Below are 24,086 nucleotides of genomic sequence, written 5' to 3'. Positions count from 1 at the left end.
TTAGAAATGCGTCTCCTTCTCTGAGATCATGGCTACTTTCCCATCCACCTTGAGTTTGGCGTCGTTGGCGGCGTACGGGCTGAGGGCGCCCAGCTTCCCTCGCATCTTCAAGCCCTTGTGGGGAGTCGTCAACTTCTTCATTCTCTGCACGGACAATCCAGATTTAGATAGGTTAAGATCTGTCATTCCACCACACCATTTGTACATCTAATAGCAGCATTAAGGGCACATGTCTGTGCTAGAAATGCCTTTCTTGACATATACAGTATAGTGTGAATATGTTTTTTAATGTAGTGTACGATCAACAAAACATTACCTCATTTGTACAGATGTTAGACTGAATAGTTGTTGCGTTTAGTGTCATTCTATGAGTTTTTAGAAGAGCATGGAACCTCTATTTTACATAGGGTACACATTGTATCACCATATCTTATAAAACTTCATACTAACTACCCAGCTAACTTGCAAACATCTACAGTGATGAGATATAACCAAATTAAAGTATGTTGTAATATGTTGTCAGTTTTCACTGAGATTTCTCCACTATCCCAGTCTACATTTTGTTTGCCATGTGGCTTTCATTTCACTGAGAAGGCCAGAGGCTTATAATACTGATCATCTCACATCTACAACCTGCAATCTGTTCATTTTATCATTTGATCCTCCCTTGAGCAATGATAGGAGATCGTCCAACTGTGTCAACATTCCCTCTGAGAAAATCAGTCGAGGGAAATACAACAGCTGGATGTATGTACAAATGGAGGAAGGTGATACAGGTAAATAAGGCTCTCACCACTGTCACTAATGTTCTTCTGCTTCTACAGCTGTTCCTACTCTTGATTAAAGTTAATGGATTTTTTTTTCTCCAAATCTTGTCGCACAGTCTATTGTTGTGTTGGAAAAAGGAAGATCTGCTTAGTGGTATTATAAGAGATATTGGCTTTGTATGACCTTACTGTTATCTTACGTGGGAGGCACACCTATTGATGATAGTCAATCATTGGTGCTTGTTGGCCTGAATGATACGCTAAAATACACAAATACGAATTTCTATCCGTTTATTGTCTGTAAAAGCAACGCCAGGATCTTTATTTTCAAAACTGAATGTTCCAAGTTTAAGTTGGAGGGTACTAATAATGACATGAATTTAAAGAAATGACAGGTAATGCAGCCTATTAAAGTAGCTACAAGGAGCTTTACGTTTCTGTTGATTCTAGCGGCACCTTTGGACAAAAGCAGTGGTGCTTCTATGACACCAGCGCTGGCCGGAGGCGCGTGCATTTATTTAGGAAGCGAGTGAGAGACCGCAGGATGCACTGCGATGAGGTAATGTCTTTATACGTGATTAAAGGTGCTCCGGGATCTTTCAGGTCTTGTTGATTATTGCACCCCCTTTGGACAAAAGCGGTAGTGTTTATACTACGCCAGCTGTTGTTCCTGGGCGAGTGTACCCATGACAAAGGCATTAAGAAAAACTATAGAGAAATAGCATTCTTTGCATTGATGTTTGCATGTTGCATATCATTTATGATCATCAGAGGAAAAATTAGACAGAAAATATTTAAAAGTTCCTCATAGCACCTTTAAGTAAGATTAAAAATGGTAATATGATGATGCTGAAGCAAAGTAAACTACAAGTATCATTGTAAGATGTGTGTGTTCTCACCTCAGAGAAGGTTCCAGGAGTCTTCCAGATCATCCAGACCATGCCAATAGGGATGCAGATCATGGAGGACATGGCCATGAACCAGCCGATGCCGTAGCCCCAGTCAGGGTAGACGTACACGTTGTTGTATTTCAACGGTTTGTATTTAATCAGGAAGAACAGGAAAATCGCCTGCAGAAGACAAAAAAGGATATTGTTTGTGAGTCAGAAAAAAGCCTTGGTTCCTTTTGTAACATCCAGTTGTTTTTCAGTGTTTTCTCTTGCATTAAGAAAAAATATAATACATATAAAAGTAAAATCCCAAAACAGTTTGGTTTGCGATTACTGACTGAATGGTAAAACTACAGGAACAACTTAACTGTTCACAGTGGAAACAATCTTACAATATAAACCACTAAAATGAATTCAAGCATTTTATTCCATATAATCACTCAATACTGCTCTCCGACCCAGAATCCATCCTAAAGTTAAAAAAAAAAAAATCTTTGAAATGTATCTGTCCTTCACCATTATATACTGTATGGTGCTCATCTACATACTATGTTGTTTGCTATCATTAATGCGGCTGCTGTTGTTCTTGACTTTCTGTCTGCATGGAACTCACAGCACAGATGCCGGGGGTCAGAAGCATCCAGCACCATTTGATGAAGAAGACTGGTTTGTAGCCGATCATGTCCTCAATATTTTCGTAGAATCTGTCGCTGCCTGAAATGCAAATAAGTGTCATCCAAGAGGCACTGCACGTATCAACAACATAACGACGTGATTGATGTGTTCTAGACAGAGCTGCTGACAAGATGGGGATACATAGTTTTCTGTTGTTTTCTTTGAAGAAAGACAAAATCATTCTACAAATTGTCAACTCTATTAATGTTATTGGGTTTGTTGTCAAAATCATATGCCTGAGATTATATCGTTTTTATTTTCTCAGTAACAATATGAAATGTGCCTGTATAGCACTGGGTCATTTAGGGGTGTGTTTGAGCCCATTCTCCAGCAGAGGGCAGAGAAAAAATTATGATTTCAGCAAAGAGCATGCTTCCTATTCAACCGCCTGTTTTACTGTCCTGAAATGTGTGACAGTATTTCAGTTAATCAGCTGTTATCTGTTATCTGAAGTTAAAAGGCAAAGGAATGAAAAAATAAACATTTAATGGGAGATCTCTCGTCACATTTTTTATTTATTTATTTATTTTTTACATGATGCAATACAGGACAAGACAGGTGTAGGCTGTGTGTGTGTGTGTGTGTGTGTGTGTGTGTGTGTGTGTGTGTGTGAGTGTGTGTGTGTGTGTGTGTGCGTGTGTGTGTGTGTGTGTGTGTGTGTGTGTGTGTGTGTGTGTGTGTGTGTGTGTGTGTGTGTGTGTTTAAAAATGAGGCTCTCTCGTCACATTTGACGTTCTAGAACCGCTATCTTACCGTAAATCCAGCCGATACATATAGATTCAAATATGGCCACGAACAGCAAACACATCCCGCTGGCAGCGTAGGAGTCAAACAGCTGGAAGACGTACATTCCGCCCTGATTGGACGAGACAGGTGTCAGTTTTCTGTCACAGCCTCAGACTGGATCACATCAAATAGGAATGAATCAGGTGTGCTTGATTTGGTTGTCAGGCAACAATGTCATAATGTAAACAAGCAAGTCAACACTGATATTTCTCGTCGTTTAGATTGTGTCCTCGAATAACCCACAGAATGCGGTGTTGATAGAAGATGTATGCAGTAGCTGTGCTGTGCTTTTTGTGTTTTGTTTTTGTGTGACCTCTTTAGATGACTTATTTAAACCGAAGCTACACACTCTATTCTTTAGTGGCCCATTATCAACATGTTAAAGGGATGTGCTGGAGAAGAGCAACTATAGCCAACATTATTATTCTATTTTTCGTTCATTGTAGGCTAATCCATGTTTGTTTTTCATATTTGAAACACAACACATGTACCTGGACGTTAAAGGAGTAGTTCAACACTATGTAAAATATGCTTATACACTATTACCGCTCCAATATCTACTGTACCAGTGTAATATATGACTATGGGCAGCAGTGGGTTTATGTTTAGCTTAGAATAAGGAATGGTTAAAGTAGGAATCAGCTAGCCTGGCTCTGTCAACAGATACAAATGAATACGCTATGACTTGAGTTATTTGGAAAATATGAAGAAATCATGGTTTCCCGTTGTTGGCATTTTGAGCTGTGATTTAACTTTCCTCTATCTTATTCATGAGGGCTCTTTGGCGGCAAAAGGACTAAAGTGTGTAGAGTGCAGGTAGGGCTGAAAGACCAGTAAAAGCCAACTGGAAAAATGGGAATTTCCGTGTAGTGGTGCAGGGATGAGAATGAGCAATAAGAAAAATACAGGTCAAGTCGCTGGACAATGTCTATAATGGTACTTAAATATTGCATCAATTCCTTTCCCTCTGTTTGATGGCCATATATAGGCCACTGGAGAATATCGTGGTTTAGAGTGGAGGGGGGAGGGGGGGGGATGAATTGCATATGGACACATAAGCAACCAGATTATCTTTCAGTAATACAATGTATAACAGAAATGTTTTTTTTAAGCACTGGCTAATTTTGAGATTTTTGTCTTTTTTGCTTCCATAACATGTCTTCGTTTACACTAGTATGAATTAAATGTCGGAAATGTTCATATAATATATTATACAAAAACAATAATCGTTTTAATGTAAGTAATAAACTGGCAACGTTTCATGATGATATCTATAAGTATAAATGTTACCCTATTCACCTGCAGTGTCCCATCTTAAAGGTCCATGAAGCACACTAGAGCTGTTGACATTAACTATAGCTGAGCTCTTACCTCCATACACATGATAAGTCCTATGCAGAAGGAGACTAGAGACATGCCCAGAATGAGATACTCTCGGCGGTAGCCTCTCCTGAAGGTCTCCGGGTACATATCCACCACAGCTGTCACTAAACTCTCCACACACACAAACTACAAGATAAAATAAAAAAAGGGTTGTTACTTCAATAAAACTTTATTCAAGGACTCTTTACAGATATTTATCATTCTTTTACTTTGCACATTTTTACCAAAAAGTCCAATTTAATTTTTTCAATTTTATTTTGAAAGGGAAACATTCCTTGTAATCTTAATTGGTTCTCACCTGACTGTCCAGACCGAGGAAGATGAGCATCATGAAGAAGAGGATGGCCCACAGTGGAGACAGAGGCATCATAGTAACAGCTTTAGGGTACGCAATGAACGCTAGACCAGGACCTACACAACAACAACAACAACAACAACAACAACAAATATCCTTTTTAAGCTTTTTTTTGTGTATGTGTTCTGTTGATTGTAGGACTTATATCCTGAGAATGTCTATACTGTATTTTTACAGCAGTGTTTAAGGAGCCCACAGAAGCAGGCGTCTTTGAGGATGGGTCAATTTGAATGTATCTGTATGAAAATATAGGCTTCTCCTATATAATTTATTTATTTATTTTTGTCACTGCCTGCTTAATGTGGGTGTCCTTGCTTTTTAGGGCCTGATGTGACCTGATTATTACTATTACTATTACTCAGAGGACATTATGAAATAACACGGATTGGTTCAAAATATGGCATACAGTCGCTTCATTTAACACCTACATTTGGTGACAACCCCTAAGAAATACATCTAGAACATTAGGCTTTGTCCTCACCATGACACCCGAGACATTTCAAATCTCTATCGCTCTGTCGCATTCAATAAAACATTCATACCAGACTTAAATAAATCATAATACAGTGGTCTTAGCCTACATGAAGTGAGTGTGGAGTTCTATAACTGTCATCTTTATCCATTTGAGTATTTTCTAGTTGACCATTTCTGCCTTAGAGATATAGAATATGTCCACAACATTACAGTTGTTCATATAAGGAAACACAATTATTTTCTCACCAGATTCAGCCACGGCCTCAATGGGAACTCCTTGTTCAAAGGCCATGAAGCCCAGCACAGAGAAGATGGCGAAACCTGCTACAAAGCTGGTGCCACTGTTCAGACAACACAGCATGAGGCAGTCCCTACGGAGCAAGAGAAAAACACATATTGATTTTATGATCGCACTTGCTGCAAACGTTTTCACCAGAATTAAAGTTGAATCCAGGAGTTTGGAGATTGTTGTCAACAGGTAATACACACCGTGAGGAGATATTCACTGATTTTGACCAAAAGTGGATTAAGACAACAACCATTCTCAAGAAGCGCGAATGGGCCAGTTCATATGGTATTCTAATCAGTCAACTGTGTATCAGTGGGGCTTATTCTGCAATGGTTCATTCCTTATGTTATTCATATCTTTATATTTCACTACCATCCAATCATGCCTCTACAGGTATCCGTATTCTTATCTCACCTGTAGCAGTTATTGTTGTAGGAGTTGTAACTTCCCAAAGCGGTGAGACAGCCCAAGCAGATAGCATAGGAGAAGAAGATTTGGGTTCCCGCATCTACCCATACCTTAAGGAAAAGTGGGTATAAACACACAGTATGCATACAGTTTGGAAAAACATTCACAAGTACACAACCAACGTAAAGTATTTGAATCCCCCTTGCTATAAAGTGTAAGACTGTACGATAAATATCTTCTAAATGACATTGGCGTTTGAATGACACGTCTGACAAATTGGTCCAAAATCTTCCATACTGTAACACAAAAAAATCATCAAAGTTTCAGAACCTTGAAAGCCGCGTCTGACCATGCTCTTTATCCTGCTCATATTTAAATTTCCTCTTCTTCAATCACTCATAAGCCTATTGTCATAGTGTCAGTGGCAATATATATTCATATTTAAACTAATTTAATCACAGAATTACAATGAGTAGAGACGTTCCCATTTACAAGAGATTACCGTGTCATGTCAAGAGGTGACTTTTTTAATGAAACGTCACATTTCCTTTGTTACCCCTCATCTACCTGATTTGCATCATCTCAGTGACTGTCTGATGAAATTATTGCTCAGCTCAACCGTTTTCTTTCCCCTCTGAGAGGCACACACAGTGGAGCAGCATGAATCATGGATTAACATCCCTACGTGGAGATACAAAGAGCCCATATTATATAATCATATTTTGCTTCACTAACTCCTTTCAACTGTTTTGGTGAATTTGGGGGATGGCTGCAGTACAATAGCCTGGGTAAACCGGCAATTTGTTTTCGCCCTGCAGACTAGGTCTGGACACAACCACTTTGGTTTGGCCCCGGTTACTTTCTCACAAAGATTCTGGCACCAATCACAAACGGGCATTCTCCCTCAGGCGCGCTAGAGGCGGGCCTAACACGATGACGGCATTGCAGTGAAGGCGACCCATTGGTCTGATTGGTTTACGGGTTTATCCAATTGCGTACAGAGGCATTTTGATCTACGTCCATTGATCCCGCCTCTTCAAAGAAATGATGCTGATACCAGACCCATGTTCAATCTTAAATACGATTGCCGATAGTATAATATAGGGTTGGCTTTACAGGTGGAGTGAGCGATTCTGGAGAATGTCTGTTGTTTTTGTCAAAGTCAGTGAATATTTCCTCATGATTCACTGATTTTGACTAAGTTGATTTTGACAACGCATTTTTACTCATGGATCTAAGCCTGAGAGTTAGTTTAGGCAGTCACCTTAAGTCATGATGCTGCCTCTACACACATATACGTCAAATTTCAGGTGCTATATCAACCTCTTTGTAACAGCAAATTATGTATTTAGGGATAAAGGAAGGATGTAGGTATAATGTACAGATTCAATTTGTTAAGTGGGCTTCATGGGGATTTACACATGTAAGATCTTTCTCAGAAACGGCAGTAGACTGTTTGTAATGAAACTAGTTTGTAGTGAAGTAGCAGCAGCGCCGGACCCTAGGACAAACAGGATAGCGTGGTGTGCTTTGCTAGCGAATTCAAACCTTAATGCAGCATGGCTCTTTGAAAACTCTCTCACATCACCATTCAGCCACTAATCTCATTTCCCCACCGAGAAACAATTAACAAACGCACGGTCTTCGCTCCCTCCTGGGAGTAACCACGGTAACTTCTGTGACCTCACAAACACAGGACTGTTCCTGTGGAAGAACAGGCCTTTCTCTCCTAATGTTCATTAATGTTCCCTTTGGTTGTGCCCTGGGCTGATGGCCGCACAGCGCAGGGGGAAACTTAAAGGCCCAGGCCCAAGGGGAGAATCACTTGTTGATGTTGTGCCTAATTTGGTCGGCTTGTGTTTGGGGATGTTGAGACTGTGGCTCAGGGAAACATTTTCTACTGTGTGAAAGTTCAATGAAATTGTCTGGAAGAAAGAGCGTTCTTGTAAAATGAATGTCCCACTCTTTGGGCTTCTCATGTACCGCTCTTTTATATAAATTAGATCCATAGGTGTTCAGATATTCACTGTGCACGTGAGGTGCGGCATTGAGACATTTGGCTGAAATGAGACGATGCCATTTTAACCGCCACTTTACCTTTGACCTTTGACCGACACAAAGCTGCTCATAGCGACAGACACACAGAGAGTTTTCCCTCTGTAGTTCCACCTGAACTCTACAGAGTTTTGACTCATTTTTTTCAGCCACAGCAGAGATTGCAGGATGCGTCATTAAGAACTTATGTATTTATATGTGACTGTCAGATTAATAATGGTAACATGACGATGGTGAAGCAAAGTAAACTATGATTTAGTACCGTTCATAAACACAGGATTTTCAAGTTTGCCTGCCGTAAATAGTTTTGTCTGAGTTTGAAGGAAATCGGACCGGGGAGAAGGCATTTATAATAACTATATATAAACAGCATTGTTTTCACTGATGGTCTCGTTTGCTGTTACAGGTCATTTATGATCCTCTTAAATTGTTTAAGTGAGGGATATGTGCTGACTCTGGAAATATACAGTGAAACGAAAGAAGGGATGTTGATTAAACTAGTGATGCCATGGCTTTGACACAAAAGAGACAAAGAAAAATACACAATATAGCAAGACATTTTCACCATTAGTGCATGAAAAGACAACAACACGGACATACAGAGTGCATAGGAGTGTGAGAAGTGTGGAGAGGAGAGTGGGGTTGCACAGTGCAGGGTGCAGGGTGAGACGGAGGCACACCGCCAGTCAGAGAAAGGTATAGGAAAGAGCAGAATGGAGGAGACATGATCAGGGGAGTAAAAAGAGCGAGTGACACACAGCCCCACACACACACACACACACACACACACACACACAAACACACACAACGGTTACAGCCTGGTGAACTGAACAGAGCCCTGATTGTCCCTGAGGGAAGCTCATTTAACATTGGTGTCAGAAGTAATGTCTTCCTCTGCCAAACAGCAGCGCTTCTTTATTACCCTCCTTCACACTCTCTCTCTGTGCCTTATGTTAGGGTCGTCTTTGTTTGTCCATCCATTTTTTTCTCCCCATTTAATGTATATCCCTGTTTGCATTTCTCTAACTGCACAGATCCAATATATCAATACAACGGATAACAGCTGGGGAGCCTTTTAAACAAGTAAATAAAAACATTACATTCAACACCAGCTGCACTACTTTACTTACTGTTGTTGCTATGTCTGTCAAGATTTCTGTTCTAGCATGTAGCATATAACCTACTATAGGTGCCATGCCATAAGTCTCAAGGCCCGCAATTCCAACAGCTCAATAGTCTGACATATTACCAATTGGACCTATCTATCTATCTATCTATCTATCTATCTATCTATCTATCTATCTATCTATCTATCTATCTATCTATCTATCTATCTATCTATCTATCTATCTATCTATCTATCTATCTATCTATCTATCTATCTATCTATCTATCTATCTATCTATCTATCTATCTATCTATCTGCAGCAAGGAAGCTGCAAAAAAATAATGTTAATGACTTCTGGAAAGAAATAAAAACTATCAATAATTGCAAAAAATCTCTTCCATCTAATATAGATGGTGTGAGTGGTCCTGATGAAATTTCACAGTTATGGCGGAAACAATACTATGAACTGTTAAACTGTGTAAAAGGTAATATGTTTGTAGTGGATAGTGTATATTTTAATGATGATGTTATTGTCACTGCTGCTGAAGTCCATGAAGCAATATTGAAGTTAAGAGATAACAAGGCCTGTGGTCAGGATGATATTACAGCTGAACATGTTAAACTTGCCAGTAAGAAACTATACCCTCTGGTGGCTCTATGTTACACAGGCCTTTTTGTTCATGGAGTGTTACCAGATTCTATGCTCTCTGTTGTGCTAGTACCAGTGATAAAAGATAAAGTGGGGAAGCTAAACAGCTCTGATAATTACAGGCCAATAGCTTTGGCCAGTGTCATGTCCAAAGTGCTGGAGACAGTTCTACTGAGTAGACTTGAGAGGTATGTCCTGTCTACTGACCACCAATTTGGTTTTAAAAGAAAGCATGGTACTGATTTATGTATTTTTGCACTAAAGGAAATTTTAGATAAATACAATAGGCAAAATTCCACAATGTTCATGTGTTTTATTGATGCTTCTAAAGCTTTTGATCGTGTTAATCATGGGAAATTGTTTTTAAAATTGTCTAAAAGTGGGGTCCCTGGTTTTTTAATTAGAATCTTGGTCTATTGGTACTCGCATCAGGCAATGAGGGTGAGATGGGGGAGTGTAACATCTGATCCCTTCCATGTTACCAATGGTGTTCGCCAGGGCGGAATTTTGTCTCCTTTTCTTTTTAATATGTATATGAATGACTTGTCTTTGATTTTAAATGCATCTGGTACAGGCTGTAGGATTGGGGACTCACTCATTAACCACCTTATGTACGCAGATGATCTGGTCATCTTTAGCCCATATAGTGCTGGTCTACAACAGCTTCTGAGAGTATGCACACAGTATGGTGATGATTTTGACATAAAATACAACGCAAAAAAGAGTAAGATCATGATTGTCAGAAGCAGAGGAGACAGACAGTCAACCTTCCCTGACTTCTATCTGTCTGGCACTGCACTCAGTGTGTGCAGTGAAATTACATACTTGGGCCATATTGTGTCTAATGACCTGTCTGATGACAATGATATCTATAGGCAGCGTCGGAAGCTGTATGCACAAGCGAACATGCTCTGCCGTAAGTTTAGTATGTGCTCTGTACCTGTCAAAATCTCACTCTTTAGAGCGTATTGTACGCCGCTGTATACTGCCCACCTGTGGTGTCGTTATAAACAAGGCAGCATTAGAAAGCTTACAGTGGCCTATAATGATAGCATGAGGCTACTGCTGAGAGCTCCAAGAAGCTCCAGTGCAAGCCAAATGTTTGTAAGTGTTGGGGTCCCTACCTGCTCTGCTGTGTTACGTGGCCTGATGCATGGATTTATGTGTAGGGCATCTGAGTCAGAAAATAACTTAATTGCAGTTTTGGCCAACCCTCTATGCAGTTCGGTCAGATTTTCTTCCAGACTGTGGAACCATTGGCGATCATGTCTGTATGCTTGGCACTGAATATTGTGAAAGGCTGTGTATTTTTTACTCTGTGTTTGTGTATTTGTTTATGTTGTTTGTGTTGATATGGATCCCCCTGGGTCTGAAATAAAGAATTATATATATATCTATCTATCTATCTATCTATCTATCTATCTATCTATCTCTGTCTTCCGATATGTTCCCTTTTTCCTTATCTATCTCAATTCATGTTGCCATGACACCCCATCCTCTGACAAATTTCTAGTAAATCGTTGCCTAGCGACTAGAGGTGTCTGCCTTTTCCAGACAAGGTCAAGGAGTCTGCTCTATGTGTGTGTGTGTGTGTGTGTGTGTGTGTGTGTGTGTGTGTGTGTGTGTGTGTGTGTGTGTGTGTGTGTGTGTGTGTGTGTGTGTGTCTGTGTGTGTGTGTGTGTGTGTGTGTCTGTCTGTCTGTTTTATGTTAATGGGCCACATCTTTTAGCCTATGATTCTGATATTTTAACCCCTCCACGTTCTGAAAACTCACTATTTACCTTACCTTTGATCATCTCACTTCACACAGGAATAGCCTATATTCAGTCCTTTATCGAACATGAGGTACCATTTATCATTTCGCAAACACCATCTTTCTGCATGAAATGTCCAAACAAGCAGTTCATTTGAGTAGGATATTGTACATAAAAGTGTTTGAGGTACAATATAGAGAATAATGTGTAGTAATAGGGGCAATAAAAAGGACTTCTTCCATTACAGTAACAACAACAACACCACCACCTGTGCTTTTGGCAGCTATACTAATCTTCAGACAGGTGGGTGTGAGGTAGGGCTATAATAAATTCAATGCAGCTATAAGTCACAGTGTCTGTCCTCTGACCTCCATGACTGTCCCTCTGGTTACTGTCAAACCACACAGATAAAGATAACAGTAGCTTGCTCCACTATAAAACTGTCACATTAATTGCCTGAGGGTGGCTAAAATGTTACAATAGCAAGAGATTTATTTTTCCTTGCCCGTAGGTGGCAACATATCATTCATTTACCTATTTTTAAAGGAGGCAGATCAGTAGAAGAGAGATACAGTGGGCCCGAGCCTACCTGAGGGTCAGACAGACGGGACATGTCTGGGTAGAGGTAGAACTTGATGCCATCGAAGGCTCCCGGCAGCGTCACTCCTCTGATCAGCAGCACCAACAACATGGCATAGGGAAACGTAGCTGTCACATACACAACCTGTAGGCAGATACATGCACAGATTAGACAAATGGACTTAAAGGTGCTCCGAGGAACTTTCAGTTTTTGTTTATTCTTGCACCCCCTTTGGACAAAAGCGGTAGGGTTTTTACTACACCAGCTGTTGTTCCAAGGTACCATGACAATGTCATGACATTCACACAAACACTACATACAGGTAGTGGATGGTTAGTAGATCATGTTGACAAAAAAAGTGTTCTGGTACAAATTGTACTCAGTCATTGTACCGTACAATGACTGAGTATGCCTTTAAAGCTCATTAATAACACACCACTTTTCAGATCTAAAGCTGAGAGAGTGTGGAAGTGGTCTAACCAAGGAGAGTGGCAGGATAAGTCAGTAAGACGGAGACTAAGGATACAACTACAACTGAATTCTTTCAGTTGCACAAAAACACAGTGGTGCCACAATGTGATAGTAACAATGAGGCTCAGTTTATATCAGTGTGGTGTTCAGTTCCACAATGCACGAGAGATAACAAAAGGTATATACAGTGTATAGCTATAATTTGGTAGGCTAACAAGTCTCCACAACTCCATTAATACCAAACATCACACACTCTTTCAATATAGTTTGCTAGCACTTGCTAACCATCAAATCAAGACTCTGTTACTGTATTGTAACCATTCATGTTTTTTGCAGAATTGTGCTCGACATCTCAAGACTGTTAGAAAACCCTTCCGAACAAAGAGCCCAGGCCTCTTGGAAGGCCGAGGCGGTGCAACATACATCCCCTGGCTCGCTGGCACCCAGTCAAAGTCCAATTGAGGACAGAACAGCACAGAACAGAGGCCGGCCAGGAGGCTGAAAAGAAAAGAAGGGCTCCTCATGGCCCCGTCTCTTAAAGTGGAGAAGCCCAGAGGAGTGATGCTGGCAGTGTGGGAAAATGTGCCTCTCTTTGAAGGCCCCGAAACAGGAGTGCATGGGTACACACACACACACACACACACACACACACACACACACACACACACACACACACACACATTCAAAGACACACATACACACACACACTTCATTCACAACATTCAAATGGGTGTGCACAGACTACTACAGACACAGACAAAGTGAACCATTCAGACACATCGTACGAAGCACACACACTCATAAATGCATCCACACTCCAATTACCCAGACAACCCCTTGGTCACATTACTGTACAACTGCAGGCAGCAGTTTGGTGAATGGGAACCACTTTTTTTGTGTGTGTGTGTGTGTGTGTGTGTGTGTGTGTGTGTGTGTGTGTGTGTGTGTGTGTGTGTGTGTGTGTGTGTGTGTGTGTGTGTGTGTGTGTGTGTGTGTGTGTGTGGGGGTTGGTGAAGTTCAGTACCCTGTTACAGTGTAGGGACGAGTGGGACTAATTCACACGCTAAAAAAAATGAAAAAGAAGGATATGCTTAACTGAATATTCTGAACATCCTTTAACATAAAAAAACCTGAATCAATTATTTTTTTTTTCAACAGTACAAATCCACTGGACTTAATGAGACTGTCCAACCTAAGCTCTGTTAATCCCTGCACATAGCCTACAGGGAAAGTGTGGGAAAAGTTGTCTCATACCCAGGAGATCCCCTCCTTTAATTTGTCAACTAAAACGATCCCACCTCCTAAACCTTCTCTGCCTCTTTCTCTCCATCTCTCTGGAGATGAAAAGGACAATATTCAATCTCTCTTCCCTGAACGCTTGATGCTCCACACATGCTCACCACGGGTAAACGTTTAAGCCACCACAAATTTACTGGTCAAACTTGCTCCGGCCCTTGCTGTAAATCTAACAGGAGGGCTTAAATGTGAGAATGGCTGGCAAACACAACCCAACAAAAGCAAACAGCTTAGCAAGAGTCGGAACTGAATGGGCTGTAGGGTCTGTGGAGAAGAAAAGCGCCTCTCTATCTTGCAACAAGCGAGCTGTGGTTAATTTCTCATTGCAGCGGAGAGAGAGAGAGAGAGAGAGAGAGAGAGAGAGAGAGAGAGAGAGAGAGAGAGAGAGAGAGAGGGAGAGAGAGAGAGAGAGAGGCAGTAGGATATACTCTGCATGCTCCTCATGAACGCCCTCCTTTCCTCCATTGAAAGCAGGAATCAATCTTGGACCGGCTGCTAAAGCCCGGTGCCCATGAAGAAGCCTTCTCCCCTCTTACTTCACAGCCAGACAAAAGACACTTCAGGCAGGGAAATATAGGCATGGCCTAGTTGTTGTTTTTTACCCCTCGTCATGTAGAATTTTAACCCATGCATTTTTCCTCACACACACCTCACCTCGTTTCTCTTAATATTCTGTTTTCCAATCAGCGGACAAGTTTATTCTTGCCAATTAATTGTTCTTCATTCTTGACATAGTATTTCATCTTTAAAGGTGCTCCGAGGTAGCTTGGAAATCCAGACCCACATCTAGAACGATATAGGGTCTGGCCACGATCAATATACCTTCCCAACTCAAGGGGCGTCACCTATGTGTGCATTTCAAATACCACTACACACAATTGGATAGCACTACGACCAATCAGAGCAATGAACAAGGTGACATATTCAGCCCCGTTCATTTAGCGAACAGCGGGGTAAACTGGTAAATTAAACTTTTGCCGTGGTCGATCGGCAACAGAAAATTCTTCTTTCTTGCTAATGAAAGATTTGAGTGCCGTGTTCCAAAGTATCGAGGCCAAAGCCATTTCAAACTCAAACTATTTTTGCGCATCCATCTTTGTTGTTTACTATCACGGCTTCGACGGCGCATGCCCAGCACTGTCGTCATCCGGTTGCGTCCGCCCCAGAGCCCCATACATAGGGCTCTGGCCCGCCCATATCAGATAGAACGATTTGATTGGTAAATCAGAATTTTCCGACATAGTTAATGAGCTTCAATGGATCGTGTCCAGACCAACAGGCTGAGCAAATTTAAATCTGCCAGTGGCAGGACTGGCTTTCCAGGCTAGCTCTGAGGAACTTTCCGTTTCAATTCTTGCACCCCCTTTGGACAAAAGCAGTAGTGTTTTTACTACGCCAGCTGTAGTTCCTGGGTGAGTGTACCCATAGAGACAGTGCGGAACGCGTCATAATCGGAGGCCACGCCCATCGTGGGGGAAAACAATTCACAGCGCTCCGTTCACTTTCTATTGAATGACACTCGTATTCGGCAAACAAACTTAATAAAAACGTAATACGACATGCCTTTCACAAATACACGTTACATACTCTAAAGCCACGACTCTTGTCTGTCTATACGAGCTGTTTTTGTGAAAAATGATTGAGTAATTTTGAATATCGAGACAAAACTCTTAACTAATGTATGCTGTATGCTAGGCTAATGTTAGCCTTCTGCTGTAGGCTAGCCAGGTCGGACGGGAAAAAACACCTCAATATCTAAAATTACTAAATTATTTTTCACAAAAACAGCTCGTATGGACAGACAAGGGTCGTGGCTTTAAAGAAAGTAACGTGTTTTTGTTAAATGGATGTTTGAATACGTTTTAATTACGTTTGTTTGCAGTAGACAGGTCTCCTTCAATACAAAGTGAACGTAACAGTGTTCAACGGTTTCCCCCACGGTGGGTCCGACCGGACAAAAACACCTCAATATTGAACATTACTCAATTATTTTTCACAAAAACAGCTCGTATAGACAGATAAGAGTCGTGGCTTTCAAGAAAGTAACGTGTTTTTGTTAAATGGATGTTTGATTAAGTTTTAATTAAGTGTGTTTGCAGAAGACCGGTCTCCTTCAATACAAAGTGAACGGAACGCTGTTGAATGTTTTCCCCCACGATGGGCGTGGCCTATTTCATGCACTGTCTCTATGGCAAAGGCATTAAGGAAAACTATATTAAAATAGCATTCTTTGTATTGGTGGTCTCGTTTGCTGTTACATATAATTTATGATCATCAGAGGAAAAATTAGAAATGAGTTTAAAAAATATTTAAAAGTTCCTTGTAGCACCTTTAATGACAACATTTTATTTCTACTTTATTGTCTTTTTTCTCAAAGTGCACAATACAAATCAAATGTTTTCTTTTTTACCTCCCCACAGTGGACCTAATACTCTTACGTCTCATTTAATCTGAGTCGTTTTATAAGGGCTGCAGAGCACCTTAAACTGGGTGTAGAGCCCTCACTGTCTGCTAGAGGAGCCTTGACCAGGACATTACTATGGGGAGGTAAGGTAGATTTGGGGAGTGCAGAAATCCCTTTTGTCCTCTATAAACAGGGGGCAATGCATGTGGCAAAAGGACAAAAAGTGGAAAGTGCTTCATCTTGTGGCTGTTTCAGAGTGTTAGACGAAAATTAAAACTGCTAAAGAGATTAACAACTCCCAAAAGCAAAGAACAGTGAAGTAAAGTGCACACACGTAATCCTGCATACAAATTTCTGAGTTCAAATTCCTCCACCATGAGTTGGATGGTGAGATAACAGCTTTACAAATATGATTTTTGTCTCACCTTGCCAGTTGACTTGGGCCCCTTCCAGATGCAGAAGTAGCAGATGAACCAGGCCAGGGCCAGACACATGGCCAGCTCCCAGCGCATCCCTCCCATGTGCTCAATGCCATCTGATATCTTCAGCACTCTGCGTCTGAGTTTAACACAGGGAACACAGAGGATTACTGATTTAAAATGTAAGTACGTTCATTATCTTGTGTGACATAGGAAGACTCTTTGTTAGAAAAAAAGAAATAAAAGATAAACAGATAAAGCAGAGTTGAACATTCAAAGTAGAGCCTCTGCACACTCTTAGCAATCAGTTCTCTGGCATTTGCTGTATGTGTTGCTCCTACTCAAAATGGAAGCTGTAATAAATAAGTTACAACTAAGAGGCAAAATGATGAAAAATAAATATTTGCTTGCTGGATATAAATAGTAATGTCCTCTTTGCTGGTTAACCATTGTCCCCTGGAATTGCCAGCTAATGCACTAGTCTAGTCGCCACATTGCACTTTGACTACTCAACTTTAAAACATTGTCACGCATACCAGTGGCCCACTTTGTCGACCTTTTTTTTTTTTACCAAAAACCTTTTTTGTCCAACACATACATCTACTTCCTTTCAGTGACTAAAAGAAGGACTAAACATCGATACAGGATGTCTGATCCTCATCCTGCTGCTAACTTGGACATGGCCTCTTGAGATGGTTATAAGGCAATTAGACTGTATATTTGCAAGCAGCAAATATGGAATTGCTGCAATCTTGAACCAGTTGAGGAGAGCATGCCAACAATCTTCCCACTTGTGGCTCCACTGCCCCTTGAACAAGTCACTCCCACCTGTCATCGGAAAACTAGAAGCGTTCTAACAATCAGACCTGAGTCTCCTCTGCTGGGCCCTTGATTGTACCTTCCATTATTGTTAAAATGATGGAGGAACACACCTTCCTCCTTAGCCGCATGCGTTAGAGAAGCCAACCTGCCCTTCCCTTAGATGCTGAGTTTGAGGAGGATCTATACTAATATTGCAATAAAAAAAGGTTTGTGTCAGATCTTCTATAGAAAGTTATCAAGCCAAAATAATTCAATCAAGGTGCTTATGGTCGTATGTTACTGTAATATCACCGACCTACAGCAGCTCTACACCTAGAACTTTTCTGTCCTTTGATACGCCTGAAGCCAGGTGTATGTGCAGGTTGGTTAGAGGGCACGTTGTCAGCGATGATGACATCATAGCTGGTCAGCCATTGTGAATCAACGAGTGTGTTTCCTGTTTGTTGAAGCACGGCCAGGCAGCAGCATTGATGGAGGATGAGACGGTAGATTTCAGGGCCGCAGAGCGAAACGCGCTGCTGCCAAGGCTTTGCCACCGAGTTTCACCCCCGGAGCTCCTGACCAGCCATTGATCATCTTGACATGTTCTTGGTGGCCGGCCACAGGCTAGGTCCAACACAGCACCGCACTCACCCCACGCACGCACGCACGCACGCACGCACGCACGCACGCACGCACGCACGCACGCACGCACGCACGCACACACGCACACGCACACACACACACACACACACACACACACACACACACACACACACACACACACCCACCCCATCCTCACTGGTCAGCCGAGAGGGCAAGATGTGAACACTAATGTGTGTAAATAAATATACTTGTAAGTGTTCTCGAATGTATGTAAATTGGTTTTACAGTATATAACTGAACAGTGCTGCCCTGTTCCTACAGTGTGACTTATGTGCATACTGTTTAGAGTGGGTGTGACATGTCCTATAGGCAAACGAGGACATCGGTTTGGTATAGTTCAAGCTAAAGCTCAACAATCAGCGAGACCAGTTACCTTTTACCTTTGTCACATGCAGTAAATACTGTGTAATGCAGTTTGAGAATTTGCAAAGAGCATTTGCGTTTGTTAGTGCTACCAAAAAAACATAACATTTTTCTCTAGACTCATTTGTGATAAACACATTATTGCATCCTCTTGATACAGAGGCCGCTAGATGGTGATGACTCCTTTCCTCCATGTGTGCAATATTATGTAAGCCTTAATATCAATTATACTGTTTCATTACAATTCATTTGTCCGGACATTAAACACTTCTTTAGTGGTGTAATGGTCATATTATTGCCTATATACAGTATAAGAAATTAATCACAGATGTGCAAAAGATGGTTTTGCCTCTGAGTGTTTTCATCAAACTCTCTTTCAAAGATAAAACTCTTTATTTGAAAGGGTAAAGATGGAATGATGAAACGATGTAATGCAATGTTGGAGCCACAACATAAATATCCATACAAATGGCAAAATGAAGCTTGTTTAACCCACCGCTATGAGGTTCATCTATGCTGCATGTACAGCACAAAACCTGACAATCCTGTCTTGGCAAAGATTTGACAAAGCCTGGTCAGTTGATGTTTTTGCCAGCAACATGTTGGCTCTTTGGCTATTCAATTTTGGGCATGTATTTTTGGGCATGTTAGGTTTTATAATTCTGGCTCAAATTTGATGTTTTCATCACTGTTACACAAATCATGCAATATCATTTAATTTTAACACAAAACAACCTAGATCTCAATTTTAATTTCCATCACTTGACTGGAACAATTAGATGCAAATAAAAAATTGAGATTTGAACCCAGCAGTGTAAACACAGCCACTGGCAGCGAGACAGGAAGTGTGGTCAGCATTACACACTGACAAGGCCTGATCTGCTGCCACACACACGCAGTTCTAGCTGGGAGACAGCTGGCCTACCAGGGCCTGTTGACACACAAATATGAAAAGGGCTGACTAATTATTGGGGGAGAGGTTAGGAGGGGGGTCAGAGAAGCCGTCTGGAGCTGTCAAATGTTCAGATTCCCAATATTATGGAAAGAAAATGACTTCAGACATTTTAGACTGCCTGGTGTTATAGGTCAAACTACATTATTATTAGTACTTTAAAACCACAAAGATGAAAGCCATCACACACACACACACACACACACACACACACACACACACACACACACACACACACACAGCCTGAAGTCTAAATTGAAGAAAAAAATATAGAAAAAATGGACTTACTCCCAGAACTCAATGACTGGAGAAGTTGCGTTGGGGTTTGTGATGTTGGTGGCATTTTCTCCTGTGTAATCGATGCAGTTATCTGTGGATATACACAATGGAACATGGTGTTATTTTTCGGAGAGTACGTGCAGTTTTGGCATTGCACATTCAATTCTAGGAGATATTTTCCATATCCCGTAGAAAAACATTATACTTAATCCACCTGTTCCCTCCTCCTATACCTGTGTTCCAGTAATGTCCACATGCAGCCCACGGCAGCTCAGTGGTGAAGCAGTTGAAGAGGTAGAAGATGGCCCAGGCGAGGATCACTACATAGTAGATGTTTAAATAGGCTTCAATCACCTGTGTCGCATAGCCAATACCTGCAAAGAGTTACTACAGGTTAAAAAGAAACGCACACACACACACACACACACACATACACACGCACACACAAATGATAAAAATTAACGTGAATGGCAAGATTTTCAAATTATTGCAACCTGCAGGTTTTCACAGCTGAAGTGACCAATATCAGTAAAACAACTGTAGAAGTCAGTAGCTGTAGGTGCTAAATGAATTTAGAAAAATAAGTCGTATGTCAATGCATTTTGTATATAGTATTTATTTATCTTGCGTGTGCAAATATCGAGTTCCCCATTTTATAATTAAAGATTGTAAAATCTTGAGCACACCCCGATACAAAATGATGTATAGTTTTTTTTCTCACCCTCAAACAGTGGGCAGACTTTCCTCCAGCAGGTGATGCCTCCCTCGCTGGTGAACTGACCCAGAGCCGTCTCCAGGAAAAAGACGGGGATACCGCAGCACACGAAGAATATGACGTATGGGACGAAGAACGCACCTTTACACACACACACACACACACACACACACACACACACACAAAAAAACACATTACATACAAAACATCAATACCACATGATGAATACTAGAATAAAATGACTTCCAGCATAATAGTTCAAAATGTACCCTAACCCTTAAAACCTACTTCAAACCAATTTGAAGCGATTCACAGAATTCAGATGAAAGTACTCACTTTAAGGCCACGAGACTCATACTGCACAATGACATTTTAATATTGTATGCCGTCTCATGGTGGCTAATTAGGGAGACCGTTTCTTTTATTGACATGACTGTGCATAATGGTTGAAATAATAAAGGGATCGTCATACTTTATGAGCTAGTTTTCGATACTTCAGAACTACAAAATGTACATCCTTATTTGGCTAGAAGATGGGTTCACTTTTTTCTAATTATGTATCCATTCAAAGGTTTAATTATTTGTGTTGCTTTTCTGATCTTGTCTCGTCCATTCTTCCTTCTGTCTTGTGTCCACCAATCTTCTGACACAAAAACATCTATTACGGCCTTAAAGGTGCAATATGTGACTTTGGGTGTGTCAGAGAATTGAACATTTTCTAACGTATATATTCTCATAACTGAATAAACAAACTTTTTTCACAAGAAAAATGGATTGCTGGAACACTGTTTGAAGTTAGAAAGCTTCCTGGGAAGTTACTGTTTCACTGTTGTTGTTTACATCAAACGGGCCCTCATTTTTGTTAACAAAAATGTTCAAGTCTTACGTTTGGTTCCAGGTGCCTGAAAATATTTGCGTTTTGATTAATGATGATAGAATATTCAATTATATGAATCGCATTAAGAGGAAATATGTTTTGCAAGCTCTACCCTGGAACTGCTTAGTACACTTTTTATCTTTGATAGAAGCAGGTCTATCTCCATACTCAGATAAGGTGTAGTTCCTTACCCCCTCCATTCTTGTAGCACAGGTAGGGGAACCTCCAGACATTGCCCAGGCCGATGATCTCTCCGGCCACAGACAGGATGAACTCGATCTTGTTGTTCCAGTGGCCCCTCTCATTGTACACACCCGCGTCTAGGCTGGTGCTTTCCGGGTCCTTGCCCTCCTCTGGTTTACCGTTTATAACGGGCCCGCTCTTCTCAGCTGTCATGACGCTCCAGCAGCCCGCTGAGAGGAGAGAGAGAAGAAGAGGAAAAAGAAAAAAAACAACAAGGTGACCTCATAAGTGACTTTTTTGTGTAATTTGTAGCTTTCCATGGGACTCTATCTGAATCTGAATGGGACGGTCCCATTAATGCAAAACCACGCCCATTGAATAGTCCACACTGTATGTGCTGTCCAACTCAATTTCACTGATTATGTAACTGCAGGGGATTTTAAATCAGCCATTTACAAAATTTAAAAAAAGTGTTCTACTTTCTGGACTATTATTTCAACTATAGGTTAACAACATATACTGAATACCAAAGTGTACACACATACATATTGTTGTTGTTCAATTTGATGAGGAAGATTTTAGTATGTTTTAAATACACTAGGCTATAACTTTTGCATAAACTTCACTTTGATTTCACTGTAGTATCGTTGTAACACGGCATTTAGCATACAAACTAACATCATACAAACTTGTTTGAATACACTTCCTGCGTGTTTTAAAAGCAAGCAACCCAATTATCATTATCTACTTACTGTAAGTAAGTTAACAGCCTTATAAAAAGTTCCAAATCACATACCAAACAAGAAGCTAAATTAAAAAGAAAGGGTTGGTAAGATAATTCGTGTAGATAAGACACAGAAATGGTCGTGCAAACAGAAACTTTAAGCCATGTAACATCGAGTGTCTGTACTCACCAGTCTCCTATGGAACAGTGGTAAACCTCCTTTTGGCTCCCGCGATGATGCGCACTAACAATTGGGGCTTTTGAAAACACGGGATGGTTTAGCCTGATCAGGGGCGTGAAGAAGAAGAAAAGAAAAAAGAGAAAGAAAGAGGGGGCAAAAGTGGAAAGGGAAGAACAATCTGTGTCGGCGTCGAGTGAAGTGGTTTTGTTGAGTCGCTCGTCTATATAAAGGAAGATCCAGACGTCTCGCAGTGGGACGGTAGATCTCGCACCGGGCGATGGAGAACCTGCGACTGCGCTCCCACTCTCCAAACAGTCAACACTCAAGCGCCTCTAGTTGGATAGAAGCCATGTGTAAGCCCGTGTAGACCCTCACACCAGCGTTACCAGGGCACACAGTGAACAGGGTGACGAGAAAAAGTTTGGTTGATGTAAGATTGAGCATCAGTTTGGGAGTTTTCTTTAAAATGACCAAGAAGATATTAAGTAGCTTTTTACATGCAGGCAATATGTTAGGTGCACAAAGGCATTCCCCGTTAGTTTGTCCAAGTGGTCAGCTCTAATTCAGGTTCAGATGTAGGTAGGCTACTGAATGAGATTTCTGGAAATATTTGGAACCTGCTTTTAACTGTCTTTATTTAAAGCAAATCAAGTCAAACTTTATTTAAAAAGCACTTTTCATACACAGAAAAAATAAGCAAAAGGTTCACTTAAGGTTGCTTTACATTATTAAAAAAAAACTAGCCGTGTATCAAATTAAATTAAAAGCCAGGATAAGCATAAATTAAATAATAATTAAATAAATATTCATATAAATTAATAAACTAAAGATTTCTAAGACACACAGCTATAGTAAGAAGGACATTGTCTACACATAACAATTCATACAATTTTAAATTACAACTAGAACGATCCTCTACAGACAATGAAAGACTTAAATATTTTTCCCCCTGTGTTGGTTGAAGACATGTGGGAAGTCAAGCCTTGGTCTTCATAAAGACAGTGACCCTGTTTGATTTATGAATTGAAGTCAACAGTCAAAGCAGTTGCTCCTGGAGCTCTGCTCTCAGAATACCAACTCACAGGTCTTTGTCCCCTCTAGAAGTCAATCTGCACCCCAGCACACAATATGAATGGATTTCCTCATTGAAAAACATTGGACTGTTGTTGTCACTAGCTAACGATGTATGATTATAAAGTCATAATAAAGTCTTAATAACCCATGCTGCTTGAAAAAATTGTTTTTAAGTCCAACAGGGTTTGAAAGGGAGTATGTAGGGTTTGTTCATACACCAGTTGGTCGCCTGGTTTCCAGGCGTGATAGAGTCGCTGCACTAGGAACTCCCCTGACTCTAAAAGCCTGACCTAGTCTCTAAGAATCCCTTCACGTAAGGGTCACTCGTCATTAGAAGCTTAAAGGAAGTGCCCTGCATAAAAAGTATGGCCACCCAAAGCGGCTGGCAAACCCTCACTGTGCTTTTCAAGCAGAGTCAAGTCCTTTATTTATGTTTCCCTGTACAACATTATCAGAAGCAGAATGCCTGATGAGGATTCAACTTTGATCATTTCTTGCGTATATAAGG

At 40.8% G+C, this 24,086-nt stretch overlaps 1 protein-coding gene across 1 annotated transcript; it reads right to left on the bottom strand.

The window, feature by feature from the left end:
• slc6a11b (solute carrier family 6 member 11b) lies at positions 1 to 21,812 on the bottom strand (the record flags this gene model as incomplete). The annotated part of the gene is made up of 14 exons (XM_080026061.1): positions 1 to 144; positions 1,667 to 1,837; positions 2,271 to 2,371; positions 3,086 to 3,188; positions 4,490 to 4,627; positions 4,800 to 4,912; positions 5,577 to 5,701; positions 6,034 to 6,137; positions 12,183 to 12,317; positions 16,770 to 16,902; positions 19,834 to 19,915; positions 20,058 to 20,198; positions 20,546 to 20,680; positions 21,608 to 21,812. 14 exons carry the CDS (start codon positions 21,810 to 21,812, stop codon positions 1 to 3), a joined length of 1,830 nt encoding a protein of 609 aa, XP_079882187.1.
• Positions 21,813 to 24,086: the final 2,274 nt, after the last annotated feature.

The sequence above is a fragment of the Ammodytes marinus genome, assembly GCF_949987685.1.
Source record: "Ammodytes marinus genome assembly, chromosome: 4".
Classification (NCBI taxonomy): domain Eukaryota; kingdom Metazoa; phylum Chordata; class Actinopteri; order Uranoscopiformes; family Ammodytidae; genus Ammodytes; species Ammodytes marinus.
This window is presented reverse-complemented; position numbering and strand designations above follow the sequence as displayed.